The 11254-nt window shown below is 32.4% G+C and overlaps 1 protein-coding gene across 1 annotated transcript; it reads left to right on the top strand.

Moving 5' to 3' along the window:
• Positions 1-473: 473 nt before the first annotated feature.
• Positions 474-4144, top strand: LOC119680480 (histone-lysine N-methyltransferase, H3 lysine-79 specific-like). The gene is made up of 8 exons (XM_038093302.1): positions 474-752; positions 914-1067; positions 1122-1634; positions 1774-1928; positions 1986-2794; positions 2848-2971; positions 3026-3722; positions 3934-4144. The coding sequence occupies exons 1-8, from the start codon at positions 684-686 to the stop codon at positions 4125-4127; spliced, it is 2715 nt and encodes a 904-aa protein (XP_037949230.1). The 5' UTR covers positions 474-683; the 3' UTR covers positions 4128-4144.
• Positions 4145-11254: the final 7110 nt, after the last annotated feature.

Here is an 11254-nt window from a genome sequence, read left to right as displayed (position 1 = left end):
TTTATATATATTTATTTCTTTACATATTATATATTATTATAAAAATATATTCTATAAAATATATATAATATATAAACGTTTATCAGTATTATTCATATTCAGATGTCTGAGTTGGTGAATCAGCACCTTTACTCTATTTTATCTGTGGACAGTTTTAAGTCACACTAAATACGGGGCTTTATAATATGATGGATCAGTATTTTAATATTAAAACATATATAACAATTCATGAGTAATATATATAAAAAACTTACAATTTATCATATTAAAAATATATGTTAATAAAATATTTCTAATTATTAATACCTATTGTAATAACGTATTTTGATATTTATGTATAGCAAACTCTTATGTCTTGCAATGCAACTATGTGTTGTATAATAACATCCACAGTCCACATTGAAAAAAATAAATTGCGGGACACTGCGTCAGTTGCGGAATTTGAAACTGTATGCTGTGGATCGTATATGGAGTTGAAGTGCGCTGGTAGAATTAGAACTGTGTTTTATATGTAATTTCCTCTTCTAGTAAAAATTTAAGGGAGAAATTTAATTAAGTAAAATATTAAAGCTAATAAGCAAAGTAAACATTGGTATAAGTCTTATTTTATGTAAATATTCCACATAAAAGTATTAAAAACTCATTAAAAGAAATCTACGCGCTTTACCTTAAAAACGAGAATCATGGAGGACCTTATGGAAATTTATAAAAAATATGAAAATTTTAGCATGCAAATGGAAAAATTTAAGGAGGTATATTAAATTTTTTAAAGTGAAGTAGTACTAATGAAGCTTTCAAAATTTTCTAAGAAATATTAATATTTTATTATACTTATATTATATGTTGATTTAGTCTATTAAATAAAAATATCGTTTTGTGTTCCTTTGTAAATGTTAAATTATGTTTGTTTTAGGAACAATTAGATAATTTGCGGTGTATTTTGTACGGTAAAGATATTGTTGTTACTTCTGTTGAAAGTGAGGATATAACTGAAGTCGTAGCGTCGCCTCAGCAAATAAAAAAGCGCGCCAAACGACTTAACACGCTGACTGAAGACTTAAAGGAGGGTATGTAATTCATGAATTTACTTAAATATTACTATTAGTATATTTTTCGCTTAGTAAAAGGAAATAAAGATATCAACAATGAGCTATCTCCGGTTAATTCTTTACGCACAAATAAATTGCAAATAACTGATCAGGAACTTGACGATGAAGCGGTAACACCAATAAACGAAACTACAAGCATTGCTAATAATAAGACACTGCAAAAACATGACGATATTAATCAAGGGATGCTTATGCCCCCACCACCCGTTCCAACAACAAACACGGAACAATCGTCTACACGGCCACAAAGGGCAGCGAAGCTCAAATCAGAAAAAAATCTCAAGGAACCTAAACTTAATCAAAAATTGCGTCGTCCAAGCAGTAATGAATCAGTTAAAATTAAATTGGAACATGAACAGAGACCTTCCCAAATGCATGAATTGGCCGTTACACAAACTTCGCTTTCCAGTTCAAGGTCAGACAATTCTATTTTGGTTATTCCCAACAACGGACCAGCAGTAATAGAAATTCCATCAGACAGTGAAAATGATCCAGTTGATAGCAGGACGCAAGAAAAAGAAAATAGTAAGTTACTTTAATTTTCATTAAAACAAGTTGAGGTAATAAATTAAAATAATGTATGAAAATTTAAAATATATTATATAAATGTAATTATATAAAGTCCACACGAAGTTAAAATGAATTTGTAATATTTTGTTTTTAGTTAGACCCAATAGTGAGTTGAAAAATCGTAATTGTCGTATTAATATAAAACGTAATTCTCTGACTATAACTGTTAATAAGGACACAGAAAAGCTACAACAAACTATCGCTGAGGAGACCGTAGTGATAACAGCGACTAACCAAGAAGTAAAGCAGGTATGAAAAGTTTTTTGGTATAAACTGATAAGTTTTACTTATTAACAAATATCTTAGTTGCGTATAAAACTTGAAGATGTAGGCGAGACCATGGGTGCTTCTATGTTATCATCGACTAGTAACGCTTCAAAAAAACCGCGTAAAAAAGATGCCAAAAAACCACCAAAGCCAATAAAAGTTGAACGGTTTAGCGATGTCGGTTTAGGTGACTCGCCAATTTCATCTCGAACGCGCAAAACAAGTGCTGGTAAAAGCCAAAAAGAACAAGAACCACATAAATCAATTTATGAAGATGCTTTAGCTGAAGAACAAGTTAAGACTGCAAGTACAACAGAAACATTTACTCCTCCAGCTACAACGGCTGAGGTTGCGGTAAATGAACATGTCACCATTTCTACAACAACGCCAATAAACCAGACTATAACGCTTGGTGGTGCACCAGCGGATGCTACATTTTGTACGAATGCAGCGCAGACAACATTTCAAATTGCGCCTGGACAAAGTACTTTTATCGTTGACAATCCAAATGCTACTATAACTTTGAATAAAAATGCAGATCCGTCCACAAATGCTGCGACTGATGTAGGTGATGCCACATTTAACGTGGCCGCAAATGATGCAAATAAATCAAACCGTTCATCGACATTATCGAGGCAATCGATGGTAACAGCTAAAGATACTTCGCATCCGCAAGATACAAGTCTTATAACTGAAGATGAATCGTTTGAACAGCCCATCGCTAAAAGTCAACCAATGCCACCGCATGCACCGAAAGCACCGACTGCACTTAAATTACATACACAAACTAAGGTGCCACTCTCCGCTAAAGGGTACAAAGTACCATCACGCACCAATGAACTCTTCAAGTAAGTCTTATAGGTGTATAATATAACACAGTGAAGTAAATTTTTATTTGTAGTCCACTTGTACAAAGTCCTGTAAAAAAGAAGGTTGAGGCATTTGAGCATGCTTTACAGGCTGCTACCATTGAACAATCGAAAACTGGTACTTTGCGTCCAAAGCGGTTAAAAGAAACTTCAACGGTAAGCTAAATAAAAATATAGAATTCATCTGATTCATATATTATTATAATTTAGACCCACACAACACCTGTAATTGGTGGTAAAATTTATGCTCCAGCTATAGGAAAATTTCTTACACCAACACAATCATCGACAGTTACACCGAATATTGGACAAATGCGTAAGCTACCAAACAGCACTTCAAAAACTATTGGATTTCCTAAAACAAATTTAAAACCAACTACTTCTGCATCTGCCAAGGCACTTTCACGCGATAATACCAGTGAGGACCTGCGTAAAGGTCTTAGCCAACAAGCTGAAGAGCGCAAGAAACTACGTGAGCAGAAACATGTACTTGCCGCACAGCAACGTGAAATGAGAGAAAAAGAACGTACTGAACGTATGGCTAAGCAAGCTAAGGAACGTGAGGAAAAACGTATTAAGAAACAACTTGAAATTGAGAAAAAGAAACGTGAACAAGAGGATATACAACTTAAGCTACGTCAACAGGAAGAAGCCGCAGCTGAGGCAGCTGCCATGAAGCAACGAGTCGCAAAAGCTAAAGCTATTGCCGAACAGGAGCAAGAACACTTAGCACAAATTGAAAAAGCCAAACAGGGCACGCTGAGCAAGAAGAAAATGATGCCTCCACCAAATCCCAAACCAGAAGTAAAATCGTCATACACATTTGATATGTTACATGAAGATGATTCAACAGATGATGAGGACAAAGTTTCTTATAAGCGACCACCACCACCAGAATGGAGCAAAAGTAAGAAAAATTATTTTTAATTATTATTTTATAAGATATAATTTTTATTTTTGTTATAATTGTGATTATTGTTATAATTGCTTTTATTGATATAATTATTATTGGTACAATTATTATTATTGGCATAATTATTATTATTGATATAATCATTATTACTTCTTTATTAATAATTTTGTAATGAAAAATTTAAAAATTTTTACTAATTTTATAGGTACAACTCGTGGTCCTGCCATTCGTATGCAAGAACATTGCTGGTCTGAAATTATTGATAACATGTTTTCAGTCGAACCAGTTACGGTTAACTTAAAGGAAATCTTTCCAAACATTTCGTCTCAGCACTTAAAACGTAATTCCAGTGTAATGTGGTCAACTCCTCCACGTTATTCAGAGTTACCAAAATATTAAAATTACTTACTTTTTATATATTCATTAACTTTTCTTTATTATATTGTTTCTTATTAAAAAAATAAAATTTGTATTAATTAAAAATATAAAATTGCTAAATTATTTCTTATTCTTATTCTTATTTCTTATGAATAATGGAAATTGAGAAGACGCCAAGTTTGTATGTGCTAAAGAAAGGTCCATACTAAGGTAGATTTATAGTAGGAAACATTCATTCGATGGAGAAATAATGACGATAAGCTATTGTTAATAAGATACTTATCTATATACATTAACTATACTGTGTGAATACACTGCATTTACTGAGCTGATGTGAAAACATATTCAAATTAGGAATGTAACTTAATCAATTAATTAAAATTGATGGATTCATTCATCTACCTTGGTGTTGATCTGTATCCTGTCCTGTGTCCAGATCTGTGTCTCAAACCACTCACATTTGTGAACCAAAACAAAGTGATGAAATTCACTAGGCTTTAAGGATTTAACGGGTTATACTAACAGCTACATTTTAGTAACTTTTACTCACAATGGTCTAAGGAGTTATGTTTTGCTACATGTTTTTTTTCATTTTTGAAGTAAATGTTGGTTACTGGCGGAAATTTAAGTCGCTCGAATGCCGTGCTGGTTGCTGGCAACAAGAATTTTTAAGCTGATAAAGATTTTATCTATATTGGTACCGTCGTAACTAACAACAACAAGGCCATACCGGAGATCGGACAAAAAATTACCATTGCCGAAAGGTACTACTATACTTCGTCTATAGTATAATCTCTCTCGACCGAGAAAACTTAAGCTTTATAAGTAGCTTATTCTACCTGTGCTTCTGTATGGCACAGAAGGTTGTACACTAACACAGAATTAAGTAGCAGGACTAGGACTGTTCGAGAAAAAAGTTGTTAGTAAAGTTGTTAGTTGTCTAGAAGTTGGTGACGACTACCGCATCGGAACGAACCAAGAGCGGTACTAGCTTTAACGTTGATATCATTAAGCAAATTGACATTTAGTAGCTTCACTGGCGCTTTGTCCTGTTGTGAGTATGGATGACAATGCTCCAGCGAGAAAGCTGTTTGAAGTGGCAGTTGAAGTAAGAAGACATAAGGGAAATCCGTGTCTCTAGTGCAGTATTCACGTGAAGGGATCACTAAGCGTGTTTGATTGTACGAGATTGGATCAGGTAGCAGACCTGATGACTAATTGGTCAAATAAGTAAATAATAAATAATTTTATAAATTCTTTTTTAATATTTTAAAATATTTTTCGTAATATTTTTTTAATAAATTTATTTTTTTATAATAACCGTAAGCGCATCTTGTTACCTTATAAGCACCAAATTCCATCCGAAAGTGCTAATAAAATAGTTAAGTACCTGATTGACATCAATCTACAGTTGATGTCAGTCTCCAGTTTGTCAGTTCTTCAGTTCTTCTGCGTTTCATATTAAGTTAGCTGTAAATAATATGAGTACATAGATATATGTATAAGCATATAAAAATCATAATCATTAATGAAACTATTTACTGATGTTTAATGATTAACCAAGAAATTCTATGAAGCGACACAAAGAAATTTTGATCTCGCAAAGAGATTCAATTAAACTCGGTACACTTCGAAGCGAATGAAAATAATATTTTGTATAATTTCACTTGTTGGTCATGGTATGATTTTGGCTCAGATTTATATTCGAAGCTCGTATGCTTTTGCTTTTCGTATTGTGCGGGTTTTTACCGCCTCATTTTGTTAGAAAGAGTGGAGTTAATTTCATTACAATGGAATAAGGTGACATCAAATAGTGCGGATGAACCTGAAAATGATTGAAAAAGTAATAAGTGGACGATGTTGCATTTGACAAATGAGACGTAATTCAATATTCGTGGTTAACCACTGGCCATAAAAGATGGAATTCCAAAATTATTCAAGTGGTAGCAACAAAACCACTACATCTCTATTACATCTCTATCATGTTACTAATTAAACATCAGACATAATATAATTGAATATAAAATAAGAGAATCTCAATACAGCTTTTTTAAGAGATTCGAGATTTTGTAGTTCCAAAATTGAGAAAACATAATATAAACTAGAAGATGGACGTAGCGAATGAGTGGTATCAGGGAGCGAGGGTTCTCTGTTATATTACAATAAAAAAAGAACTATGCAGTAATGCTACTGCCTAGACCAACTCCTTAAATCGTTGGTGAAGGTACGGACATAAATGTGCACTGGCAGACCTAGTAAGCAGTTTTTCGATTAATATAATTCTTTTAGTTTAATAATTTTAATTATTTATATAATAAGTACTGGGCGCAACTTGATTGATTTCTTCTTTAGAATTACCTTCATTTGTTTCAAACATAATTACAAAAAGAATTCTTTCTGGTTCCCACTTCTGCCCCACTTTTTGGTAATGTCCTCGATGTAGGATGATATAAAAAGAGCTGTATGGTTCTCAACACCTTAGGATGGATCATATATTCTAAGATTATTCTTTATATACTTTATATTCTTTAGTTATTCTAAGGTATATTCTGACAAACTATGTCATTTTAAATAGTTTATGAGCATTAAGAGTTTGCGATTTACTTTACTAAATGTAACCTTCAATTATAAGACTATATGTATTTTTAGTTAATCGGGAGTGTGCAAAAGTATATCTAAGACAGAGCGTTGAAGTTGTTCGATGCTGTGGAAGCGCACACTAATTCAGAATAGCACTCTCTCAAATCAAATGCAATATATATTCCGTCAAAATGATACATTGGGCTTCAAAGTATACTTCTATAAAATCATCTAAATAACTTATAAGAATTGAACGGAGCTCTTATTACAGTGGCTCATCTAAATGGTCATAGACACTATTGAGTAAAAGAGCTTTGGGTATTAAATTGCGTTTGATCAAGCAAAGAAGAAGAAGATGAAGCAAAGTTATCATTCTAATAACGACACCAGTACTAAGTCTTTCCATATTATATATTCTTTATAGGAGATACACACATATTTATAGTTTATTTTGTGCACAAAACTATTTTTAACAATTAAGGATAGTCATTATCTTATAAGGCGAAACTAAGACCTTTAGAAGTAGAAAAATCTTAGGATCAAACACAAAAGAAGAAAACATGCAATAATGTTCATAGATTCAAGCCTCTATTCATTATTTTTTAACTTTTAATGGTGCGCAAAAACTATTTTGCTACCGATGGCTATATTGGAAACTTATATAGCTCTACTATTTGGTCTCCATTAAAATCGTTATGCTAAAAACAATGTACTAGATCATATCACAGGTCTTATAGATTGCAAAGTGTAAATATTAAGTGTATAATATATGCATTTGGGACAAGCGATTAAAAAATTTGCGATTCCTACAAATATCGGAAGCGATATTAGGTTAAATCGCAATTCATATAGATTGTAAGTTCAATTATGATAGTCAGATATTTGACGAAAGTGATTGAAAACTTACTGATTTCATTGAACATAATGACAAAGAATGGCATAAACCATATTAGTTATAAAATTCAATTATTATGGTAACATAATATATGGCATTTATGGAAAGGCTTGTCTAAAATAATATCTATTTACCAAAATTTGTTCGAATTCTTCACTATAGAAATATAGTTCCTAGTTCAATAATCTCACAACTTCAGAAATAGTCCTTATTAAATATATGCATACTCAATGTATCTCTTTCTGAATAGTAGTTCATTCTATTAGTTTATTATATATTGAATATTATAGTATTAATATATAATATTAAATTAAATAGTATATTAAATATTAAAATAAAAGTTTATAAAAGTTTTTGTTGGTGGTTCATATATCGTTATATATATATCAATTCAAAGATATACAATACCTCTATATTATTCTCCATTACATTCTATGAAGACAGTCTACCTTCAATACATGCCAATGAAACCACAATGTTTTATGTAGGGTGTATTCACTTAAATTTTCTATGCGGAATAAAAAGACCAGGCATTAGAAACACTCCGTGCTACATACAAATACGTATAGTACAGATACATTTATGAAAAAAAAATTAGTATCTGTAAATCTAAATAGTTTCTTAAAAAAAAGTAACTGAACGTACAAGTATTAGAAAATTGCCGCAACTAATCGCCCACCAAATTTATATGTGGTCAAAAAGTAATCTCAGAAGAAGGAAGTAGCCTTGGCTCAAGTCTTTGTTTGATTTATATCTTTGGACAATTGTAGTTGTTGTTCTCGAACTCACTTTTATGTAGTTTCGCCATGCTTGTTTCCTCTTGTAAATCTTCTTTTGCCAGACCACAAAATTTTATTGATGCAATTTCTTCTTCCCTTTCGAGACAACCACAGGCAGAGTAAGCGTCGAGAGTAATAAAATTTTAGGAAAGATCTAAGCAAAAAGTTTTCGTTTTCAATCTCAAGTCAAATTTAATAATTGTGCATAACAATACAATTTTTTTTTAGCAAAGTCGTAATTCACTTGCGAGCTGAAAATAAATTATTGCTTCAAATGGATGATCGCAAATGGATGGATAAAAAAATTGAACGAGTTTTTCAAAAAGTCATAATTTGGCATGCCAAGTCTATTGGAGTGAAGCTATATCATATCATATCTTCATCGTTATTTTAATGAAACTTAATGCATTTAAATACATATATTTAGATAAATATTTTATTATTATTATACCTTATATATAGAAAATTTTCAAGAGGTATTGACATCAATTGGAAACCCCCTTAAGGTCTATATACCTTCGAATTAAAATTTATTTCATAATTTTTCTAGAGAAAATAAATCTATATTTTAATATTTCATATAATTTTCTATAACTATAATTATTAATAATAATAATATATGTCATATGATGACTACTTATTCGGATATACTTCGTATTTTAAATGAAGCCATATTTAATTGAGAGAAAATATTTTTAGAATTGACTTACATCGGTGCTAAAGTAATATCATCCCAAAAACCATCCAGCGAGTTAATTTTTCCGCAGGATCTTTGACTGATGCCTTTATGAAATAAGTGACACTGAAGTAAAGTATATAGCTATGTCTCACTAAAATGCATCCAAATTACATGTTCTCATATATACTATCAGGAAAATGGTAGATATAAAAGCTATAGAGTGTATAGTATCAGAAACTGAAATCTAAATCCTCCGATTTATTCATGTTCTTAGTTGAAAATATGTTTAGTATCTTGATAACATAAGAGAAATTTGTGATATTCAAGGTATTTTCAAGTGGACCAAATAAAAGTGAAAATAATTTAATCACTTGTAAAACGTCTTGAAAATGTTGTGACATGTCCTCATTTCTCATTGGTTCCATTATCTAGCAGAATATAACGTTACCAACTGAATATAGGATATTCAGTGGGAACAAGAGATGAAATCTTTTACATCACAAAAACAAGAGATACCTACACCCGACAGTTGTATTTTATAACAATTTTCTGATTTTGCAGATTTGAAGTATATAAAACTCCCTACTGTTTACTGGACAAAAGTTTCTTTTTTCTAATAGTTGATGTTTTTTTAACATTTGATTTGTTAAGTGAAATACTAACTTCAATCTTTCTTACTCTAATCTCAACAGTAGTTGGAACTGCATTATATGAGAACAATATAGTTTCAAGCTCATCGTCGATCTAATTAATACAGTCCATGTAGTATTTGAGCAGTCTAAGGAATTTAGATATTTTTATCTTTTAGACTTGTTTTCCTCAAAGCTTCTATTAGACTGCTATGATATGCTGCAGCTGCTCACCACCAAAGTGATGTTTAGCTGGGTGCCTGGTCATACAGGACCACATAATCCTGCGAGGTCACGATCTGCCATTCAAATCTGTGGACCGGATTCATATTGTGGATTAAGTTGGTCTACAACTAGGTCTCTGTTTAATAAATGGTTTACAGCCGAGAGAAGTCGCTACTGGTGCGACTTTCCAGTTAATCGTCAGACTAAAAAGCTGGTTCATCCCTACAGTTATGGTAAGGTATCCTTCTTCAGCAGAACAGAGTTAAAGTTGCTGGTGGAATATTTAACGAGTCACTATGGACTGCGCTATCACCTTAACAAAATGAATCTGTCCGTAGAGATAGATAGTCGATTCTGCTTAGAAGCAGATGATTCTACCACTCATATTCTCTGTGACTGCCCAGCCTTGATCTGGGCTAGGAGGAGGTCACTGGGTCGCAAACTACCGACATTTTAACTTTCATTGGGAAGGCGGAATGTATTCTGCACAAAAGATCAATCATAGTCGCAGTGCTCTGCTCCGTTGGGAGTCATTATCCCGACGATCGTCACGACCTACTACTACTATACTATTGAAATTGCAGAAATATCACCGCAGCCCCATTTATGTACTATCCATTGGTCTCATTTTCCTTAGAATTCGATGCTATAGATCCCCAACAGTCTTTATATAGAAACCTGTAAAGCCGGTCTAGAAATAAACTAAATAAACTGTAAAGATATTTCGTTTCACTGCAAATTTTCTATAAAAAAAATACCTAATGAGTGTGAAAATATCAAAATACAATTAAAGACAAAATATCTGGCATTTTCCTAAGGCGTCCTAAGTATATATTTTTTAAGATGCAATTTATTGATTTTTTTTTGTCCTAAAGCTGCTTATGCAAAAAAGCAAGTGGCACTTCTTTGTAAGAAAAGCTTGTTAGAGACAAAGAGAGAAGCTTTTGTTTTGCTATACAAAACTTAAGCTCTTTTTTAATTAGCTTGGATTTCATTTTCTTCTCAATTTCGTAGAGAAACTCACCACGCTTTCTTGATCAAGCCATATGTAGACACCAACGAGGGCTAAATTTCTTCATAGCCACAAACAGTTTTCAACAAGCCGTGCTCGAGTTAACAACGACGTCTTCGGTGGTAAGTGTTCAGCGCACGCGATTCATATCTCGGATTTGATAGTGCTTAGCTTACGTTTTGGTGCAGAAACGCACACTTACGTGCTTTACTTCTTTTGTGTGGTAGTGTGGTAGTGTTAGTAGTAAAAGTTCATCTATGCGGCGCCTTTTTAAAGTGAATTCGCTGAATGCGAATGTGTGTGTGTGCAACTTATGAAAAGTGAATAATCAGCTCAAGAAAAAAGCGGA

This window comes from Teleopsis dalmanni, chromosome 2 (assembly GCF_002237135.1).
Source record: "Teleopsis dalmanni isolate 2A chromosome 2, ASM223713v2, whole genome shotgun sequence".
NCBI classification, from domain to species: Eukaryota; Metazoa; Arthropoda; class Insecta; order Diptera; family Diopsidae; genus Teleopsis; species Teleopsis dalmanni.
This window is presented reverse-complemented; position numbering and strand designations above follow the sequence as displayed.

Excerpts from the sequence above, each read along its gene's own strand:
- LOC119680480 (XM_038093302.1), top strand. The coding sequence starts at position 684 with ATGGAGGACCTTATGGAAATTTATAAAAAATATGAAAATTTTAGCATG. Across the intron at positions 1,635-1,773 it reads GACGCAAGAAAAAGAAAATA|TTAGACCCAATAGTGAGTTG; the intron begins GTAAGTTACTTT and ends TTTTGTTTTTAG. Across the intron at positions 3,723-3,933 it reads ACCACCAGAATGGAGCAAAA|GTACAACTCGTGGTCCTGCC; the intron begins GTAAGAAAAATT and ends CTAATTTTATAG.